The 24060-nt window shown below is 37.0% G+C and overlaps 1 protein-coding gene across 1 annotated transcript in view; it reads right to left on the bottom strand.

The window, feature by feature from the left end:
- EYS (eyes shut homolog) overlaps positions 1-24060 on the bottom strand; it is a 1188193-nt gene that overhangs the window by 826162 nt on the left and 337971 nt on the right. Inside the window, 5 exon segments of the mRNA XM_036415133.1 lie at positions 2763-2874; positions 3064-3150; positions 15066-15078; positions 15628-15851; positions 15853-15885. Of these exon segments, the coding sequence (XP_036271026.1) occupies positions 2763-2874; positions 3064-3150; positions 15066-15078; positions 15628-15851; positions 15853-15885 (469 nt within the window).

Below are 24060 nucleotides of genomic sequence, written 5' to 3'. Positions count from 1 at the left end.
GTTTGAGAGTTTCAGGGGTAGCGACTCAAAGCATGTTACTATTTACTCCACCAGACTGGACAGTGCCTAAGCCATAAAAAAATGATAGAAATAATAGATTACCAGAAATTTAAGCAGATTGTGATACAAATTTTGACTGCAATTCTAGATTCTGTATCTCTATTAGGACAGATAAGCAGAGTCCTTGCTTGGAGGGCAATCATGACATAGCAGATGTGTCTTTTTTTATCCTAATCAATAAATGTCCAGTTGAATTTGTCCAACTGTTTTTTTAAAATATATTTTAAAAGGTCAATATAAAGAAATACCAATTCTTCTCAAAGTGATCTACAAATTCAGTGGAATTCTAATTAAAATTCTACCTGGTCTTATTTTAATATTTTGGATGTAGAGACTTATGCAGAACATAGTTGGTTGTAAAAGAAAAAAAAAAGTCAAACAAAACTAAAGCTTCCTAAAGAAGATTAAGAAGATGAGATATCTTCCCCTGCCAGTATTGAGATATTTGAAAGGTAAGTAATTAAGATTTATGGCATAGGCACATGGGTGGAAAATTGAACTAACGAAATAGAATAGAGGCAGAGAAATAGATATACTCACATATGGGGATTTAATCTGTGATTAAGAAAGCATTGCAAATTAGGCAAATCTGCGTGTAAAAGGCTGGATTATTTAATACATGTAGTAGTCACAACTGGTTATTCCTATGGAAAAAAAATGAACTTAGAGTCCTACCTAATATAACTCACACAAAACTCCAGATAGATCAAAATTTAAATATGGACAGGAGAACTTTAAATATTTAAAAAGGGAATAGAAGAAACAAATTTTCCCCTAAGGTAAACACTTTTTTACTTCCGGTTAAATTTATTGGGGTGACATTCTATATAATAAAAGGTTAATATTCAAATCGACCAAATGGCAGAACGACCAGTTGCTATGATGTGCACTAACCACCAGGGGCAGATGATCAATGCAGGAGCTGCCACCTGGTGGTCAGTGCACTCCCAAAGGGGGAGTGCTGCTCAGCCAGAAGCCCTGACCTGGGCTCTCAGCTGGTGAGTGCAGTGGTGCAGCAGCAATAAGGATGTCCGACTGACAGCTTAGGCCCACTCCCCATGGAGCTGTCAGTCGGATATCCCCCAAAGGCTCCTGGATTGCGAGAGGGCTGAGGCCAAGCTGAGGGACACCCTGAGTGCACAAATTTTGTGTACCAGGCCTCTAGTAGGAGAATAAGATTACATAGGCTTCAAGTGTATATTTCTGATACATGATCTTCACATCCACCATAATTATATATTATTCTTTTTTTTTGCTCTCCCAACCTCCTTTCCTCTGGTAACCACCACACTATTGCCTAGGTCTGTGAGTTTTTGTTTGTTTTTGTTTGTTCATTTGTTGCTTTCAATTTAATATCCCACATATGAGTGAAATCATATGGTTCTTAGCTTTTTCTGACTTACTTCACTTAGTGTGATATTCTCAAGGTCCATCCATGTGGTCACAAGTAGGAGTATTTTAGCTTTTTCTTATGGTTGAGTAGTATTCCATTGTATATATGTACCACATCTTCTTTATCCAGTCCTCTATTGAAGGACACTTCTATTTTTCTATCTCTTGGCCACCATGAATAAATCTGCAATGAACATAGGGGTGCATGTGTCCTTGCGGATAAATGTTTTCAAAGTTTTCATGTAGAAGAGGATTTTCATGTAGAAGGGTCAGAAGGTAACTATACTTAATTTTTGTTTTTGAGGAACTTCCAAACTGTTTTTCAGAGAGGCTATAAAAATGACTTGACCAAAGAAAAAATAAAAGGTGAGATAAAAAATATATAGATAGACAAATAAGGATAACAATACAATATATCAAAAATTTTGAGATGCAGCAGAAGCAGTAGTATGAGTGAAGTTTTGTATCATTACAGTCATATCTCAAGAAACAAGAAAAATCTCATGAACAACCTAACATTACATCTTAAAGAACTAGAAAAACAAAAGCAGCCTAAAGAAAGAAACAAAAATTAGACCAGAATTGAATGATATAGAGAACAAAAAGACCACTATACAAAAATTAATACAACAAAGAGCAGGTTCTTTGAAGAGATTAGTGAAATTTACAAACCCTTGGCTAGAATCACTAAGGAAAAAATGAGAAAGATTTATTTTAACAAAGTTAATGAAAGAGAAGTTACCACAGAAATACATAGGGTCATAATAGAATACTATGAAAGACTATATGCCACAACACTCAGTAATTTAGAAAAAATGGATAAGTACCTAGAAATATGTAACATTTCTGGACCGAATCATGAAGAATTGGAAAATTTAAATGAACTTAACAATAGTGAGGAAGTTGAAACAACCATCAAAAACCTCCCCAAAAGTAAAAGTCTAGGACCAGATGGCTTCACTAGCAAATTCTACCATCCATTAAAAAAAAATTATGCCTATCCAATTCTTCCAAAATATTAAAGAAGAGTCAATAAATTTTCCTAACACATTTTGTGAGATCAACAGAACTCTGGTACCAAAACCTGGCAAGGATAAGACACAAAAGAGGGAAAAATACAGACAAATATCTCTAATGAATACAGATGAAAAAAAAATCCCAAGGTAAACAATATATTCAATACAATTGGACTGGAGGATAGAGGGCATCAGTAATGTTCTACTTCTTCATTTGAATGATGGTTATATGTATGTTCACATTGTTATTTGTTAAATTACATGCATATATTAATTGATTCGGTAAAATATAGCATCTATTCTGTTTGTCAAATCCACATAGGTTCCATTATTTTGGCAAGGTTTAGAGGAACACTCAGGTTCTATTTCACACAGAAGTCCAAGTAACACAGGTCTGCAAACACAACTTTTAAAGAAGAAATTTAAGAATTTCATTGATATAAATGTATAAATTCATACCTTCAAATAAGTATAGCATGACAATTTGTTAATAATAAAAATGTTCAATTTGTCAGTTGAAAATATAAACTTGCATACATTTAGATCCATGGAGATGCATAAACATGCACCTAGATTTCTTTTTGGTTTTCCCTACCTGAAATTGTTGACCCCATCTTCACAGTCACGATAATTCTTACAAGGAAAGGAGAAGAACTCCTTCATGTTAACTTTACAGTGCTCCCTTCAAATCCTGCTAAGAGAGATGTGAAGAATATGGATGAGCAATCCTCATTTCAGAGTGTGGATAACATCAGTGATAAACAGTCTGGAGAATTTGCTTATAATGGAACTTAAGAAGAAAAAAAAGAAAGAAAGAGAAACCTCCTCATCTCTAGTTTCTAATACACCTCTATTTCATATAATGCATAAATAAAATTATGCTAGTTTCTAATTAATGCATTCAAATAAAAGAATCAAGGGAGGAATACTTTACTAAATTCCTTGGGAAAATAGGGTTGTTGCTAATGTTGCTGTTGTTTTAAGGTATTTAAGTGTTTAAACAAGAAGAATTCAAACCATCTGAAAAGAAAATGAATTATTGTGATGGCTAATCTTAAAGTAAAATTGAGCATCAATGATCAAATTTATTCAAGGCAGTTAGCAGATGAGGCAGATTATTTAATTGCTTTTCATATCCCAGTGACTCAAAGAAAACAAATTATTTTCATTCACAGCTACATAAGAAGTCATCCATTTAAACACATGCCAGTTACATTTTAAAATAACAAAGAATATTTAAAAATTACACAGACTGAAAAGAGAGGCAGCTGTAATTAGTTCAGAACCATGTCAGAAAAAATAAGCATCATTATCACTTATTAAAATACATTAAAATTTTAATATATTTATGATAACCACTTATACAATTATTAATATTTCCATGATTATATATTAACTAGGTATAACAAAATATATACTTATACTCATTTTGTCTTGATAACATTTTTCTATACTAGTTAGAAAATATAAGAAACAAGATTTTCCTCTCTTTTACATTTTTTAGTGATAAAACTAAGCACCAAATAATTGCAGTGCCATTATATATGTCAAAATATACTCAGATTGGTATTACTCTAAGAACATTGTGTTTATTATTGGCATGCACATAGACTGGTATTGGAACTAAGAAATGTCTGAAAGAGGAGGTGGTCCAGCTACCCATGAATGGCCTTCCTTCCCTAATACCTTCTCATACCTTTCCATACTCAAACATCTCTTCAAGTTCAGTTTCAAATCATATATATTATTGGCATGCAGATGATATAACACAGTTTCCCTGGTCTCTATCTTTGCATCATGATTGTTTAGCTTCCAGTACCTATTGCTCAGTGGAAAATCCTCTCCGTATTTTCTCAGTCAGGTTTTCATGAGAGAACATGGGATTTGCCTACTTTATCTGTTCACATCATACAATGCCCTAAGCCATTGTCCTGCTCTATAGTATGTACCATCCAGTCAGGTGCTAAACCGTCTTACAGCTACATTTTGGAAATCTGGTAATACATTTTCTAAAATAGGGCTGTCTCTTCAGCAGAAAATAATATGTAAAACTAAAAGTAATCTAAAAAGAAGAGTAAAAATAAAAAATACAGGTACAACAAATAGAAAACAAACAGTAATATGGTATATTTAAAGCCATATATATTAACTAGAGGCCTGGTGCACAAGATCCATGCACTTGGGGTGGGGGAGGGGCAGTTACCCAGCCCAGCCTGCACCCTCTTGCAGTCCAGCAGCCCACTGGGGATGTTCGACTGATGGCTTGGGCCCGGGGGAGTGGGCCTAAATTATCAATCAGACATCCTTAGTGCTGCAGTAGAGGCTATGGGAGTGCACTGACCATCAGGGGGCAGCTTCTGCATTGAGCGTCTGCCCCTTGGTGGTCATTGTACATCATAGCAATGTGTTGTTCCACTGTTGGGCTGAAACTGGCTCTCTGACATCTCCTGATGGGTCACAAATTGTGAGGGGACGAAGGCCAGGCCAAGGGATTCCTTCAGTGCACAATTGGGGCCGGGGAGGGATGCAGGAGGTTGGTCAGCTAGGAAGGGGCCACGGAAAGGCTCCAGGCGATGTCTAGCCCATCTCATTCAGTCCCAATCAGCTGGACAACAGCAGTAAGCTAATCTATCAGTTGGACTGTCTGCCCCCTGGTGGTCAGTGCACGTCATAGTGAGCAGTTGAGTGGCCTTAGCATATCATTAGCATATTATGCTTTGATTGGTTAAACAGCCTACTGGATAACTTGACACTTAGCATATTAGGCTTTTAATAGATAGGATAATTATATTAAATAAGATATTTAAAAACATTCCAATTTAAAGCAGAAATAGACTAAACGAACCATAATATCTAAAAGAAATTCCATTCTATCTAAAAAAATATGAAATATGCAAATTGACTATCACGCCATAACAAGATGGCTGTGCCTACAGCGGAGGCCAAGTTTCCATAATAAGCTTTAATGATCAATCAGCAGGGACCTGAGGCTGTGGTGTGCTAGGCTGGGGCAGGGAACCTGAGGCTGCACCCCCTGCCTGGAGGAGCAGGAAACTCAGGCTGTGCCCCCCATCCCAGCGGCAGGCCAGGGGACCTCAGGCCACACCCTCTGCCGGGCAGGGCCTGACGGGGGACCTGAGACTTCACCCTGTGCATGGTGGGGCTTGATGGAGGTCCTCAGGTCACACCCCCTGGGCTGGGCCAGGGGATCTCAGGGTACACCCCCTGCCGCAGCTTGGAGGACCTGAGACCATGCCCCCTGACCTGGCGGAGCTTGACAAGGACCTCAAGGCATGACCCTGTTCTGGCCTGGGTCAGCGGACCTCAGGCCATGAACCCCACCCCAGTGCCAGGCTGGGGAATCTGAGGCTGCACCCCCCACCTCCCAAGCCCCTGTCTGGTGGGGCTTGATGGGAAACCTCAGGCAGCTCCCCTGGCCTAGGCCAGGGGACCTCAAGGCATGCCCCTGGACCAGGCTGGGGGAACTGAGGCCACAGCCCCTGCCCAGTTGCCAGGCCAGGTGACCTGAGGCCACGCTCCCTCCCCCTGGTGGGGCTTGAAGGGGTTGGGGCCAGCAAGGTCTGGATCTAGCCCAAAGGGGGTGGGGCCAGTTGGGTCTGCGTCTCATGCAATTTCGAGGTGCCCATGGGTGGGTGGTGACTTGACTCTGGTTCCTGTGGCATACCCCAGACTCTGACAGAGGAAGATTTTCATATACATTTCATTAATTTTCTTTCATCCCTGACACTTCTATTATAGAGAAAGGGCAAATTGCAATATTAAAATATTTCTTCTAATTAATTTGCTTTTAATGTGCATGAATTTTGTGCACTAGTTCTCTGGTTTAAATATAAGTACAAGTATAGGTTAAAAGTAGGAATATAAAATGAAATTATTAATAAAATATTAATCATAATACCACAGAGCCAGGCAGTCTTCAGAACAAGCATCATTATAAATTTGTCCTATTTTTTTTATTCCTCAACTATCAAAAACTTCAAGTTAAACTTTGAAATTGCATGCTTATAATTTCATTCATGTACTAGAGTTATATCCTCAGCATTAAAAATAAAATTTGAGTTATTTCCAAGTTAATATGATTCTCCTAATTTTAGGTGAGCAAGTTATTACTCAACACACTTCACTCATCAATCACTATTGCTGTTATACATAAATTACAAATATCATAGTACAGTTATAAATAACATAATTAGCTTGTGCTTTAAATATTCAAGTTACTTTTTTTTAAGTTAAAGATTTAGAGAGTTGGATGCGTACCACCATTTCTCCTCTGTGTATGACCAGCTTTGTCTGGGGAGCAGGGCCTATTGACAGTGGGGTGTTTCCAGGAAATGTCCTTTCGGGCACTGCCGCTCAGGGACGTTAGTTAGAGAAGTGCTAGTTCAGCAGGGCCGATGAATCAGAACAATCAGGACCTGGGAACTCAGCTCACAGGACAAATTTATTTTCCATGATTATACCTTAGTCATTTCGTTTGACATTTCTGAGATGAAGTTTTGTTACAACACATGCCAATGGGCTGAGGAAATGAGATTGCTGAAATGCAGTAGACATTGAGAAGGAAAATAAAGTAGGCATGGATTGCATTTTAAATAAGACAAAGCTTTGTGGAGAAGGTTTGTATTTGAGGGACTTAAGGAAGGGAATGTATACTTAGCCTCTAACTAAAGTTTCCATTGTCCTTTATGTTGGAAGCTGATATTTATTCATATAAAAGGTACTTATTTGTATATCTTCAGTGAGAGCTAAAAGTCTATCAAAATTAAAAGTACAGTGGATATTAATCCTGTGCTGTTCTCCTGTTATTTATCCCTACCCAGAACTATTCAGCTGACTCTTATTTTATTAACTGCAATGGAATTATACAGAAACAATGAGTTGTACTCAAACTGATATCCTCTTGATCCTTTTCTTAGTGTCTTGTCTGGGTATTATAACAGTAAATGTATGTGACTGATTAATAAATGATATTTTTACACTTATTCACTTCCACTAAACATCCTATGTAATAAAGAGCTAATATGCAAATGGGCATCACCCCTCACACCATCATGCTGTAATGGCTCAGACACTCAACACTGGGGAGAGAGGATTGGGGACCAGCCAGGAACAAATGAGCTTGCAAGAGAAGAACGAGACCAGCCAGGCGGTAGCCCCAGAGAGGGTCAGCTGCATGTCTCATGGTCTCAGGTGCCAGCAGCTGGGGCTGTAGCCCAGAGTGAGAAAAGTTGCTTGCGGCTGGCCTGGGCAAAGCTGGCCAGGGTCCTGGGTGCTATGGCCAGCCAGAGGGAGGGAAGCCCAGGTCACAGGTGTCTGCGTCAGCAGGAGGAAGGAATTCTGGGTCCTGGGTGCAGGGTGAGGCAGAGTGGTTAGGGGTGATCAGGTCAGTTAGGGATGATCAGGCAGACAGACCAAGGTGATCAGGGGTGATCAGGCAGGCATGCAGGCAAGTGGTTAGGAGCCTGCGTTCCCAGATTGCAAGAGGCAGTTGGACACTCCCTGAGGGGTCCTGGATTGGAGAGAGTGAAGGCCAGGCTAAGGGAGCTCTCCTTCCCCATGCATGAATTTCATGCACTGGGCCTCTAGTGTAAAATAAGATACTTAACATACTGCTCCTACTTAAGACCTGAATCAATCAGTTAATATTGTATCATTCATAACCAATGGAGCCTATTTATACTTGTTTCTCTGAAAGAGATGTCATAGAACACATGTGTCAAACACAAGGCCCGCGGGCCAAATCCGTCCCACACCACGCTGTCATCACTGCACTCCGCTGCGTTTCCATCACAATGACAGTTTATGACTGTTCAGTAAACCATTCGGCCCGCAATTTAGGCTGGATTTTAGATTTTGGCCCCTTCTCTGATTGAGTTCTACACCCACCCCTATCATAGAACAAAGTACATCAACAATAGTTAGGTTTTCATAACTGTTTTAGAAGCATTTCATCATTCAGGGCTCTACGTTGACAACTATCACATTGGAAGTAATATCAGTTGAGAAAATTAGAAGTGAAAGTAAATAGGGAAAACCTAGTGCATATCTTCTTTAAACAAGATAGTGTCAAAATTATACATTTTAAAATAAAAAATATTATTATTAAAAGTGAATTATTTTCAACAGCATTAAGATATAATACTTTTATTTCTTCTTAATTTCCCTTTAAAATTTTTATGAAAACAAAAAAGAGGCTTTTCTCTTCAAAAGTGGGAAAATTTTGGTAATTTTTCCTTTATATTTTAAAACAATTCTATATAATAAAGGCATAGTATGCAAATTGTCATCTTGACTGAGAGTACATGCAGGAGTTTGACCAGGGGATGGGTCCAGCCAGGGGAAGGGAGGGAGTACCCAGTAGGCAGTTGACAGCCTCTAGGGACCCTACCCATGCACAAATTTCATGCACTGGGCCTCTAGTATAATACAAATGTTAATATGTTCTTTAAAATTAGCCATTGTCACAAAAATATTTGTAGATTTAATTTTGAAGACTACTAAAGGTAGAACTAATATTATCAATAGGCCCTAACATTTTTTAATACTGATTTTAAGAAAACTTTTAGAAAATAAGTAGAAAAGCTAATATTTTTGTTAGCTTTTAGTAATGTATATTTGACATTTTAAATTGGCAACAATATATATTTTCTTTGAAGAATGTTCTCACTATAAATTTCCAAGCTATTTAAACCTAGTATACATGCTACTATATGAGCACATGTTTTTAACTGTCAAAAGCTGTAATTTTAAATTTAGGCAAACTATTTTGACAAGTGACATTTACTTGGTGCTTGAAATTATACACCTTAGGTAATGTGCCATTACCATAATAGAAGTATATATACTAGAGTAATAGATACATTTAAATGCAACTGCTTGCCTCCTCTGGTAGTACAAATCCATCAAGCTTAGAATCCCAATTGTAAATCAATATCACTTGTAAATGACTTGATTTTTTCCTTCCACTGCATTTCACAAGGAGTCTTTTCCACATTTTAATCCTTTGGAAAGTGTCATCTACAGCAACTTTCCTCCTTTTGTCTTGGCAACATAAAGATGAAGTGGCTACATTTGGAAATTAATCCCTTTAAATTAAATCAAAAGTATTTGATAGGGTGATGTCCCTGCCTATAAACTGAGATATTCCTCTAAGTAGAAAGAGAAAGAATATTTCCTAAAGAAAATGTTATAAAACAAATATATTTTAACATTAAAGTGATTTTTCATCTCTTACTATATTCACAAAGATGATAAGCCAGAAAAATGCTATATTCAATACATATTTACAATCATGTGCAGTCCATCTACAGTTATCTTTACCTCTGTAACCCTGAAGTCATTTTTATATTCCAGTTCTTCCATCCTGAAGTTGTATTCAGTTTAGTCAACCTCTCCTACTTACCGTATTTTTGGGACCATAAGACGCACTTTTTTCCCCCCAGAAGTGGAGGGAAAAAGTCCCTGCGTCTTATGGTCCAAATATAGCCTACACATATACTTTAAAAAAAAGTTTTTTTACTTGCCCGGCTCTGTGTGGTCTCTGTGTGCTTGCCCGGCTCTGTGTGCTTGCTGCAGCCACTGTCCATTCCTCCGTGCCCAGAGTGTCTGCCCCGCTCTGTAAACCCCGAGTGGTAGAGGAGTTCCCATGTATGGTAGTCAGCCTCCATGCCCTCGCTGCAGCCATATCTCCATGTCAGCCCAGGTGCAGTGTACGCTAACTGCGTAAACCAAACTGTAATCATCGCCTGTACCCCTTGCTGGCCCGTACTCTGTGCCCGGAAGAATGCCGCGTCTATTCCCCCAGTCATTCCTCTCCGCCCTCTGTTTCTGTGCTTGACTACTGGGTAGGCGTACTGTAGATCTCCGCCCACCAGTAAACTCCGCCCTCCGCTGGATGCCCTGATTGATAACGCCGCTACATCAGAATTTTTCTTCATACTATTATACCGGGAACTGTCAAAATGTTTGTACTGCAACAAACTTCATACCGGTATATTGTATGCAGAGACTTTCTGTGATACCAAACCAATAACATTTACCATAATGTAAAACACTCTCCAGCCTCTTCTCTCACCACTACAGTGTGTAGATACCCATAAACTATGCAAAGAAAGCATAGAAAGTCTCTGCATGATTTATGGGTTTACACATTGTAGTGGTAACACTGAACTTTTTGTTTCAGAATCTTTTTTTCTTCATTTCCCTTCTCTAAAAACTGGTGCGTCTTATGGTCCGGTGCGTCTTATGGTCCGAAAAATACGGTAATTAGCTCTTTCCCCTCACTGTGCTTTAGAATTAACTTTTTCATCACATGCAATATAAACAAAAACAATTAGACAAGGAATGGGATTTATTTGTAGTCAAGCTGGGAAAGATAATAGGCAGTTTGTAGAATTAGAGAAAGAACTATGGGTACTGCCAGCACAAGTTCTTTCAAAAGCATTTATCGATATCTCCCACTACGTACAGATCGCCAGGTGAAGGGAATATGGTATGATGTTGGCTGCATCAACTGAGAAAGCTTCTCTTAGCATCAATTCTAAGGAAGATCTCTTAATGGCAATATTCCAGTCATATGCCTAGATCTGGATCAATCATAATCTTGAGTTCTTCCAAAAGAAAAATCTTAGATAATGATTTGCAAACAACGAGCTTATTTGAGAGTTGATCCCAACAATTATTGCAAGGGAGTAGGGAAACAAAATAGGGAAGGGAGTGGTTTAATGAGGTTGTTGGTGTGGGCAACTAAGGATACAGGCTGCTGGAAATTCTCTTAGAAATCATGTGAGACATAACTCAAAATTGTCACACTAAATGAGAAAGCTGGGGCATGCATCCACAAATACGCTCTTACACATATTTCCATCTTAAATGGGAAAAAAACCATACATTTTACTTTTAAAAATCTTTATTGTTGAAAGTATTACATATGGCTGAAACTGGTTTGGCTCAGTGGTAGAGCATCAGTCTGTGGACTGAGGAGTCCTAGGTTCGATTCCTGTCAAGGGCATGTATTGTACTTTGGTTGCAGGCACATCCCCGGTGGGAGGGGGGTGGTGCAGGAGGCGGCTGGTCAATGTTTCTCTCTCATCGACATTTCTGGCTCTCTATCCCTCTCCCTTCCTCTCTGTAAAAAAATCAATAATATATATATATATATATATATATATATATATATATATATATATATATATATTTTTTTTTTTTTTTTTTTTAAAGAAAGTATTACATATGTCTTCTTTTTTCCCCCATTGATGTCTCCCATTCTGCCCCAGCCCCTCACGTAAGGCCTTCACCATCCTATTGTCTGTGTCCATGGGTTATGCTCATATGCATACAAGTTCATTGGCTGATTTCTTACCACCCATCCTCCCCTGCCTTCCCTCTGAGGTTTGACAGTCTGTTCAATGCTTCTATGTCTCTGGATCTATTTTTGTTAATCAGTTTATGTTGTTCATTAGATTTCACACATGAGTGAGATCATGTGATACTTATCTTATTCTGACTGGCACAACACTGTAATTTAAAATTTAGTTAACTTGTGTGTCTCTCTTTCCCTTGTGCTTTCAACTCCTTGAGGGCATATCTTTGGACTGCTTTATTTCTCAAGAACCTGTCTCGAGACAGGACACATGGCAATAAATCAATACATATTTTTTGAATCAGTTAGTAAAGAATAAATTTTTCCAAATTCTAAAACATTATCAACATGCAATTACAAGACTGACATATGTTGTGTACAGAGCATAGCTTAGAGGGGCAAAAAAATAGGTGTAGTATGAAAAAAAAAATTAACGTGTGTAATTTAGTTGCACACTAAATCACCAAACCAAATGCTATTGGAATACTGAGTCTAAACTCCATTTGTTTATAGGAATCTTATGAAATTAGATTTCTCTTTCTGTGTCATAGTTTATATTTGTTAAAGCACTGAGTTTTATCACATGAAATTTTAAACAAATAGGTTTATAAATAAAACATGCCTGTATCGAATTATTATTGCTAAATATGTCTCTACCTATTTTTCACTAAAAATGTTCAGTAGCATAGGGACCAAATTAACTCACCTCACCTAAATTCTAATTAGACCAGACAGAGCACTGCTCTTACTTTCTCTTGCAACATGATTGAGATAATTCTAATGTTTTACTACAACTATAAGTTTTCAGTAGCTCCAATTGCACCGAGATCAATTAGAATGTTTTGACTGTAAGTTTCAGTCTCACTAAGCAAAATAATTTCCTGCTGAGCAATCAATTTGGCATAAAGTCCAATTTTAGTTTCTGTACTTTTAGGATCCTTAGGGTAAAATTTAATGTAATTTCTAATGTAGTTGTCTAGTCTGTAGTCTCATTATTGCTGTGGTTCTAGAATTTCATACGTATCCATATTTATTTATTTTTAAAAATATATTTTATAGATTTTTTACAGAGAGGAAGGAGAGAGAGAGTTAGAAACATCAATGAGAGAGTCATCGATCAGCTGCCTCTTGCACGCCCCCTTCTGGGGATGTGCCCACAACCAAGGTTCATGCCCTTGGACGGAATAGAACCTGGAATCCTTCAGTCTACAGGCAGACGCTCTATCCTCTGAACCAAACCGGTTTCAGCCATATCCATATTTAAATTGAGATAGAACCAATAGTTTTGTCTAAAAACCATTAACAGAATTTCAAAAACATGTGCTGAACTCTGGTCTTACGCCCTAAATCTCTTTGCTCATAACATGCTAAGTTCTAGTCACTTGACAAACACCAACAACTTCAGAGTTCCAGGGGAATTTCCAAATCCTATATTTGCATAAGATGTTGAGTCTTGAGTTCTTTCTGATTGGAAATCTCAGTATTCTTCAAAATAGAGTTTGATCAAAATATTTTCTTTAAAAAATAGATATAATGGCTTTGACATAGGCCCTGATTTATTTTTATTTTTTCCTCTTATTTATGCATTTATTGATTGATTCTTGTATGTGGCCTGCCCTGGGATAGAACCTTTGACATATCAGCATGATGCTCTTAACCAACTGAACCCCCCAGCCAGGGTCATCTCTATGATTTTTTAATGTACAACTTTTGCCAATATTTTCTATTGGAATATTTGCCATTTATTTATTTATTTGTAATAGCTCTATTTTTAAAAATAATATATTTTATTGATTTTTTTACAGAGAGGAGGAGGGAGGGATAGAGAGCTAGAAATGTCTATGAGAGAGAAACATCAACCAGCTGCCTCCCGCAACCCCCCCCCCCCGCCCCCCCACTAAGCATATGCCCACAACCAATGTACATGCCCTTGACCGGAATCGAACCTGGGACTCTTAAGTCCACAGATCGACGCTTCACCACCGAGCCAAACCGGTTTTGGCTGTAATAACTCTATTTTTAAAATTATCTTTATTGTTGAAAGTATTACAGATGTCCCCTCCCTTTTCTTCCCACCCCTCCCAGGCCGTCAACCATATTAACAACTATTAAAGTAAATTAGGGTATAATTTCTAAAATATTTCAGTCAGCCTCTTTTTAATATTCTGAAGTAGTTTTTTTTTTTTTTTTTTTTTTTTTTTTTTTTTTAAGTAATGTCATAGTACTTTAGCTACAGAGGTTGAACTATTAAAGGCAACATAAGTAAATATTTTTACTGCAGTTAGACCTCACAGAAGCTTACTCCTATAATCGCTTATAAACATTTAAAACTATTTTTCTTGATTACATATTTGTTGTGCATAAATGATTTGCACCTCAAATATCTATGGGCTGGATCACAATTAGAAAGGGACAAATGATTGAGCCTATCTGCCACTCTATACAAAACATTTATTTCATTAGTCACATTTCTCTGGAAGCCTTAAGTAGAGATGAAGTTCCAAGAAGAAATGTAAGATTTTACTGATATATAGTAGTAAAATCTGAATTGTCCCTGAGATATTTGTGTAGATGCTCAAGAGGTTGGAAAATCTTATCTAGTTGATAGGTGATGATAACATTTTATGATATCTCTGAACTTATTCCCACAATGGGAAAGGAATCTCACTACATTATATAAATTCACTGACTGCATTTATGAATTGCAAATGAATTATAGAAAATACGATTTGAAAAACCATGCCTATCTTGCAGAAAATTATCTCGGTTGAAAATAGAAGAGTTTTTATTTAAATTTAGAAATATACTGCTGCCCTTCATTAAATATTTATATATTACTTACATTCTGAGAATATATTTGTAAGACAAGAAAAGCACAATGGAATAATCCTGCTGAATAAAAGCAGCCTGCTATTGGCTAATTTTTCAAAAAGTTTCACTCTCAATTTTTTGTTAAAATAAAATTTATCCATTTAAATTATGTACTTCATAATTACTGAGATTAGCAGGACATCAAATGCTTGCCTCACACTTTATCTTGTCTTGGTTTTTCTGTCTCGTTCTTGAAAACATGTAGCATATGGTTTATATGCCCACATTATATGCTCTATATCCATGTTATTTTTGCAAAAAGCAATTGCTAATGACTTTTCTGCTTATAGTTCCAATCCCTGTGAAGGCCCAGAAGTTTCTGTCATGTACAGAGGTGCAAGGACTTGCCTCTATATTCTTATAATAGATTACCTTATCGAATCAACAGGTTTTAAACAGTTTGTAAGAACGAACAGAAATAGATTTGACTAAGGTACCTAATTAATTGATATCGTCTAAGCTGGCCTTTTTTGACAGAAGATTAGATAAGTGTTATTTTTATCTTTAAAGGAGTCCTAGCAGAGCCAAACACGCACCCATGAGTGACTATTAAGAAATAAATAATAGTTGCACACCTCCAAACACAATGTGATTTTTATATTGTGCTTATGACACATTCCAGTTACAATAAAAATATATGATGTGCTGGTTTTATGGCAGAAGCATCACTGCTGAAGGTGGCAATAGTTCTTGTGTAGCCAGCAGGATGTGAGCAAGTGACCTTTAGTCCAGACTACTTGTGCATTACTCAGACTGCCCTCAGTTACAGCTGAAGAGATATAAAATCAAGCATCCTTGGTAATAGGTAAAGTTATTGACTGATATGACCCAGAAAGTTGGAAGTAGCCTCTCTACAGCTATGGATGGATTCAGATATTCCCAGAATATTCTTTGATAAGCTCTTACCTTCTCTATGCATACAATAATGATTTCCATCCACCAAACTCAAGCATGTTGACTTGTTTCTGCAGGGGTCAGTGAGAGGATCACAGGGGTTATAGTGTTGATGGCAGGATTTTCCACTATAAAAGGGTGGACACAGGCATACACATTGCCCAGGGATGGCAGACTCCTGACAAAGAGCTCCATTCAGGCATGGGTCAGAGTCACATTCATTTATTTCTTCACCAGTTTTGTCCAGTCCATCCAGCTATACATTCACAGCTGAAATAAAGTTTTAAGATAGCTGAAAAATGCTGGTTCAAATCTATTCTTTGCTTTTTTCAGTGTAATTACAACATTGAACTATATGTTGTTGTTGTTTTTTTATTTATTTATGACAAGATCAATAAATGACGCATACTTTTTAAAAATAGTTTACCTGATTTCCTGAGACAATGTAATGTATATTACTACAAAAGGGACTACGTTGGCTGAAATACAATTTAAGAAGCATTTGGTAAATTTCTAATATATTTAAGCACTGCAACATATCTGAGAACAAATGTGCTACCATTTTCAATTTTATTAATTATTGGGATGAATTGCCAATTGAGAACATTTTCTTTTATGTAAAATAAGTTTTACCAATGGGATCACTGTTTATAAGCCTATAAGGTGACATTTCATTCAAAATATCTAGCAACATGTGATTTTTATAATGACCAGAGTATTTAAAATAAGTGCACCTTTATGTTAAGCATTTTTGTTTCAATTTTTGTATGCTTTAAAATATATTTCCTATTAATATATGAATAATGTGGAAAATTTTAAGAGAAAGAAAACAAATAAAAATTAAGGCATCTGGATCTTGAATGTACATCACAAACTTTAGCTCATTTTAAGCCTCAGCCATCCAATATCTGTCATTCTCTTGGATTTAACTTCAAATATCATTTTTAGTCAAACATCTTCCAGAAAACTAGGCTACTAGTAAGTTCTGCTACTAAGAGCAGAGGAATTCTGACAGGTAACACAGGAAAAAGTGTTTTCTACATAGGTATTATGTAAATAATGGAGATGGACAGGCAACAACGAAATGTGCCAATATGGGATAAATGTGAGGATTGTTGATTGACTGGCTGAGTCAATCAACAAGTGCGGGCAGGTTCAGAGATGGAACTCCTGTCAGTCTGCAGGCAAGGCAGAGCTCCCAGTCTTGAGTAAATGTACTGTTTGACAAATAAAAAAGCATGAGACAAGGCATAGAGGATATTAGAAGTATAATTTTCAGAAAAATAATTCATTTACTGACAGATTAATTAAGGTAACATGAAAAGAATATTACACTGCTGAAACATCTAACTTGCTTCTTGATATTTTGCTGCAAAGAAAAAAAGGAAGGATAAAAAGGAGGAAAAAAATAAGGGAAGGAAGCAGAGAGTAAGAATAAGGATAAAGAAATAAAAAAGGAAGGAAAGGAGGAAAGAAGAGAAAGGAAAGAAAGACTAAGTAAATAACTTAGTTTTCAGTGTCAAAGCCCCAGGAATATCTTGCCCATTCTGTTTGAATAAATACAGAGGACACCAATATAGTGAGAGGAGACAGTTGAATGACTAGCGTGCACTGGTACTTAAAATTAATTCTAAATAGATATGAAACCTGTTGAAATTAATACTAAAATGAATAGGGGGCATGCTAGTTTTAGGCATAATTGACTAATAATGTAGATACTAATTCCATAACATTGTATTCAATCTAATAAAAAAAGGTAGATATTATAGTTATTTTTTTTTTTAATTTGCAAGTGTGCAGAAAGTGATTGCTATGATGTAAAATGAATATTTCTTTCTATGGCATGCTTGCCAAAGGCAAGCTTTACAAATGAAATAATTCATACCTTAGAAATACAAAAATTATTCTAGAAATGTTATTTCTTTTAAGAATGAATAAAAATCCTTGATATTTTTATCTTTCTTTCTAAAAAAAAAAGAGTTATTTTGGTGGCTATTTGCTTTAATTTGCTTAGATTGTCCTGGTTTAGGCTTATTATCCCAGAATAATTATTTAGAGGGCAACCTTTAACTTAATTTTTTTTCTATAGTGTTACTCTCTTCATCTCTGATTATCTCTTATATCCTTTAATGGAACTGATCATTTTCAAAAAAGACTGTACTATCACTTATTCACTAATCCTGCACAGGTTTCACCCTGCTTTGAAATTTGCTTACCACATATTTTAGAAAATCATCACATATACTATCTTGTATTGGAAATATTTCATGTTTTTTTGCCTGCTTTTAAGCTTTTTATTCCTTGATATGTAAGCATTTTCTGAATATTTTTATTCTCATGCATATAATATGTTGAAAATATAGATATTGATTAATATATGAACTTCAGTTGGAATCATATAGACATACCTGAATTTCTTTCTTTTGGGTAGTTGAGAATCAGAGGGCTTAATCAAATTGGTAATCTCAGAGAATTGTAAAGATTAAATGCAATAATGAACAAAAAGTATATGTGGTTTCTGACAACATCAATGCCTAGCAACCTACAGTGATTATTAGGTCTTGTCACAGAATTTTAATATGTATTTGTTACTCTATTTATGGCTCAATAAAATATGCATCTAAGGAATGGATATCACTTCAATTTCTAGTAGTATTTTTATTTATTTGTCAAGTCATTATATATTAAAATTGTCAAATATATTAACCAATTTGATACTTCTAATAAAACATTGAAATAAATAGATGTTCATATTCTTACTATATAGAAGGGATTTGAAATCACTTTATTTCCAAGGGGTGTTGCACAAATACTTTCATTTTTCTTTTTCTTATATTCTTTCATGAGTACATGATTTCAATTGGATTACTTTAAAAGAATTATGAATAACCCACAATTCTTGACTATTTAGCATATATGCTGAAGGTTTGTTTTATCTTCTCACATAACAGGTGGCCCGAGATTTTATGTGGTGTCCTTACAAGGATCAAATCCTCTGGAAAGCATCTGGCCATATGTCATTAGGACTAATGATGCCAAGATGAGGACTATGGAGATGAATGGTTATTTTGTAGAAAATGACTTCCAAGGAACAAAGTCACTACCAATAACTAATATCAGACCAACACATGCCTATATATGAATCTGCTTTTGTAGATGTCAGAAGAACTAGTCTTGGATAGATGGAAAGCTACTTTTATGTGAGAGCTGCAGTCTGATCTTTAGGTTGTACCATGAGGTAATTTGGGATTCAATCTGACCTGCCAGGATTTTCCAAACTCAACGGCTAGAAGAAGTCTTCATGGATTAAAATAAATAAGCATAGACACAACTGAATAACATTTCAAGTGTATACTTTCTAGTAGTAAGTACTTGAAAACTAATTGAGTGTGTTCTTAAATATAGACTAATATATTCTAATTCACTGTCTTCCCTAGTGAGGGAACTAAAAATTCATTAGCATAAAATACATTGAATTCTAAGTAAGGACAATATTTCAATTTTATATGTTGATTTAAAGTACCAAAGCTAATGACAGAAAGTAGACTTCACTGTTATAAAATAGAGGGGGGAAAGTCAATTCATTGTTTTAAAAATGTAATAGATTCAAATATCTGAATATTAACCATTCTATATGCTTACTTTACTAGAAATATTGGTATGTAATAATTAAATATTATTTGGCAGTGCTTATCTAAGTTTGAACCTGCTTTGCATAACTATAACAGGTGTATTTTCTATAAACATATAAATACAAAATTAACTTATAAGTATATATAACTTAAAAGGTTTTTTCTTATAAAAATTAGTTCACCTATTGTTTGTTGCATCCATTACTTGCATGTAAAATAAAATTCCAACCAAAACTATTAGGTAAAAAATAAATTATGAGACAGTGAACCATAAAATAGTATTATAGTTTTAATATCTTAAAAATGAGAGGCATGGAAAAAGAAAGAAGTAAAAAAAATATGGGTCACTCAACTATGTCATTCACTATTTATTTTATCATTTTATTCATTTACCTATTCATTCATTTAGTTTTACCACCTGGTATATCATCAGTGAAACTAAATTAACAATGAAGATAATCACTAATATATTTTTAATCACTGCAATCCTCTTGGAGAAAAATGTGGAAAAACTTTTAGCTCATTGAAACTGCTAAAATTTATTTCAAATAAAAGATTTATATTATTAGTGAGCATTAAAAGTAGAAAGCAGTGTTAAAGAACCCTTTGAAGACCAACATTAAAATATTAATATATAAAAGTACACAAAAAATTGATATGGATTAAAATAGAGAATGGAGATGACCCTAAAATTACAGAGAGGGACATGAGAGGACCCATAGAAAATATACTTACCTTTTTTTATGGTCAGAGACCATGCTTAGACAGATTTCTATATGTAAAAGATGAAACAGAACAAATAAAAGGAAAAATAAGAAATATGGACTGCTAATCTATGCTACCGAATAAAAGGAGCCTTCAAAATTAAGACAAAATGTAAACCACTGTTCAAAAAAATGTTGCTGTATTCTAAGACTACATTATACTCCAAGGTAAAGCAATTATTGCTACAAAAGCAGTTATTGTCCCTTCCACTACACTGACCCATCCTGATCAGCCTCCATCAGGGCAGGCTTCTCAGACCCCACCTGTGCATGAATTTGTGCACTGGGCCTCTAGTTTATAATAATAGTCTTAATCAATGTGCCCATTATACCAGGTATGACTCGATTTATTTAGTTTTTCTTTAAGAAGATATTTTATCATATACATTCTTAGGAAACTAGAACTCTCAGAAATGACCTGCTCAAATTTATACAGCTACTACTATAAGAAATTTGAATCTATAACACCTGACCTTCTGAGTATGTTTTTACTCCATACGCCATACTGTCTCTTGTGCTTCCAAAGATTTTCTATCTATACAAAAGTGCATATATCCTAACATATAACACAGTGAAAATTCAGTTTATATTATAATTATAGTTTATATGTTATATAATTATACCTTGTAATGAGTATCTTTCCAAGTCATTACATAAATATAATTTATTTCAATTACTCCAGATACTATAACTAGTACCCTTTTACTGTCATTTATGTTATTTGTTATTGTTTGCTTTTGTAAGCAATGAAACAAAGAACTTTAAAGGGATATGTTGGTGCTCTTGCATGTTTATATTTATAGAAGTAAAATAAAAGCTTTTGGCGCTGACTCATGTTGAATGCATTACAGGTTCAATTCCCCAGGAATCAAACTCTGAGATGAAAGTTGGCATGCTAGAAGTTTACTGTGGAGTGCATTTGAAATGTGTGCAGTGTTTTTGTAGATATTTATATCACAATAAAGCTTTTGAAATAGGAAAGAAAACATCTGTGGGAGAAATAAAGATGCAGAATGAAGCAGAACACAAATTGCAGTGGAAAGACTATGGAAACTCCCCAAAACAACTGGGACCTCTAGAACAAGGATGACCCCGAAGAGTTGTCTCAAACCTAGGAGTAGGGATTTGTTCTTTGTGTCCCTGCACCAACCAATTCTTGGGTGTGAGCTGACCCTCCCCTAAAAAGGGAGTGTCTCTTTCCAGCCCATGGTAATTCTCATAGCTATCAGCCACCAACATTCCCAGGAGTTAGGAAAATTAGGGTTTCAGTCCTAAGATGAAGGCATTCACTAGTACCTATCCTATCTAATAAAAGGATAATATGCAAATTAACCATCACTCCATCACAAAGATGGTGGCACCCATAGGTACAAGATGGCAGTGTCCAGTCCTCTCAGCCCCACGAGAGTCCCCCAGTCCCGGGAGGGGGGGGTGGCTGCTGAGAGTGGGCAGTGTGAGCAGCCTGGCAGAATGCCTCTGGGACATGGAGAGCCTCTGGGCAGTGGGCACAGAGTGACCAGGCCCCACACAGAGCTACTGGCACATGGATTCTGCTAGGATTCCTGTGGCCCTGTGAGGGTCCCAGCATCCACTTTGTATGGCTTCTATCAGGGTTTCCTCAGTCCCACTTGCCTTCCAGGACTCAGAGCCGTCCTGTGGTGCGCTGGCCATGTGGGGAGGGACTGCGGGACTCCAGGACTTGAACCAGAGAGACAGATCCTGGATCTATGGGAAGGAGTACAGGTGCCGGTCCTGTGGGTAGGGCTGTGACCTTGGCCTCGCCCAGACATTGTGGGAGGGGTAAATTCAGGCATAGGAATTACTATAGTTAAAAGCAGGGACATGGGCACAAGGGACAGGTGTGGAGTCAACAGAATGAGGGTGAATACCAGTAGAGAGGAGGCGCCATGGAGTAGTGTATGCAAGGACGTACCCTGAAAGTGAAGACATGACTGGTCTATAAGGCATGGCTTTGCAGCCTTCAGAGGCATCGAAAAGAAAGTCCTGCTAGAAGGAGGTTTGAACCCAGGTGGAAGGCAGGGGTGGGGCCAAGTTACCACAGGGGCACTCAAGATTGTGGAGGAGGGTCTTAGCAAATCTGAGGTGCCCTTAGGTGGTGTGTCCAGGGTGTGGCTTAAGTTGTTGTTGGGTAAACGGGGGTATAATATACATAAGCAAAATGATGTCACCAGTGAGAGACACGTAGCAAAGTGTAAGGGGGCATAGCCAAGATGGCCACCCACATGAACCCCATCCCAGGAGCAAGTGCAGGAGTTTGTACTCAGAGCATTCAGGTAAGGTCCCATGGCATGGGGCAGGGGGGGGGGGGGCAGGTCTTGTGTGATATTGTGCGGTGGGCACAATCTATATATATAAAAGCCAAGTGACCAGAATGGCAGAACGATTGGAACGACTGGAATAACTGGTCACTATGAAGTGCACTGTGGCAGCCAACAGCCCCCAACTTCCCATGTAGCCCCTCTTCCCAGCTGGCCCAGCCTTCCCGATTGGGCCCCTCCACCTGATTGGGGCAGGGCCAACCAGCCAACCTCCTGCATCTCCTCATCACCAGTCCAGCCCTGATTAGCCCCCATCTGGATGGGCCAGCTGGACCAGTCAAACCCTCCCCATGCACAAATTCATGTACCAGGCCTCTTGTAGCTAATAATACAGTATTGTGTACTTTGAAATATATTAAGAGGATATATCCCATGTTAAGTATTCTAATCACAACACACACATATCTACTCACATAGACATATACAGACTACAAAAACATTTGGGAGGACATAGTGTATATGCTTATTACCTTGATAATGGTGATGATGTCACGGGTGTATTCATGTATTCAGGAATTGGGGAAATGACTGTTGGAACCAGTGAATGCGCTGTGAGGTACGTCTGGGTCAGGTGCATTTATAACCTTTTCTTCTTATGCCCTCATCCTATTACCAGGCCAATGAAGTGTCAGAAACCTAGATATCAATGTCAAATTAAATTCACATACAACAGCCTTAAGTTGTTTGGCATTTTTTCTCCTAAATGTAGTTACAGAAGTAAATGGCCACTAGTCCTGTTGGTGGAATCATTATTGTATCTCGATGTGGTGTTGTAGGGTGTTTCCTCTTGGAAACCTAGCCTTTCCTTTGACCGGTGAGTTTGGGCTCTAAAACCCAGGCCTGGGATCATTACTTATAGCTAGAGAGGTTTCCCTCAGCCTCCTAATCATCCTTGTTTTATTTTGATTGCGTAGATTGAGAAATATCTTTGTTACCCATTAATCAATTCTTCCCTAGATACAATGTGTTCTATTATGTGTCTCCAGGTTTCTTCATAAATCAGGGACCCCCTCCTTACTGTCTCTCTAACCTTGGTGATCGTTATAATTGGCCATACTTATTTTAAAGGTTATTTAGCAGATCACCTGATCTTTTTAAGTTCCAAAATCCCATCATTACCATTCCTTACAGGGAGCCAATTTTGGTAACAGCATCTCCTATAATCAGTCCTGGCCCATAGGGGATGATCAATACTAAGCTTCAGAATGAAATCAGTGCCCCTCTGAAAGCATATATCATCTCTGTGATAAAAGAGTGCCTCCAGGCCCTCCTGCAGAACAAGATTAGTTTTGTGACCTTACTTGAAGCACATAGTGTAGTGTGTTCATTTCTCTGAGCTCTTGATATTTTTCACTGGTTTTCATATCAATAGTTATTTTTAATAATTGTTATTTATTGTTATTTGTTAATTGTTATACTACCATCAATTTCTCCAAGCTTCCAAGGACTGACTAACCAAGTACAGAAGGGTTGAGAGAGGAATTAAGACAATATTTATATATGTTCCATCTAGGTCCAAGTTATCCTTGAAGGGCATTTTTACAAGATATTTCTCTGCCTTAATTTTCTGCTCCCTTTTCCCTTCTCCATAATGTTTTACATATTTCTTCATATAAACTGATATCTTCTTTAAAAGTAAATAAAAAGGAGTGTAAGTGTTATATATATACTAGAGTCCATGAGCACAAAATTCTTGCAGGGGGTGGGAGG

The sequence above is a fragment of the Pipistrellus kuhlii genome, unplaced genomic scaffold, assembly GCF_014108245.1.
Source record: "Pipistrellus kuhlii isolate mPipKuh1 unplaced genomic scaffold, mPipKuh1.p scaffold_m20_p_5, whole genome shotgun sequence".
Taxonomy (NCBI): Eukaryota; Metazoa; Chordata; class Mammalia; order Chiroptera; family Vespertilionidae; genus Pipistrellus; species Pipistrellus kuhlii.
This window is presented reverse-complemented; position numbering and strand designations above follow the sequence as displayed.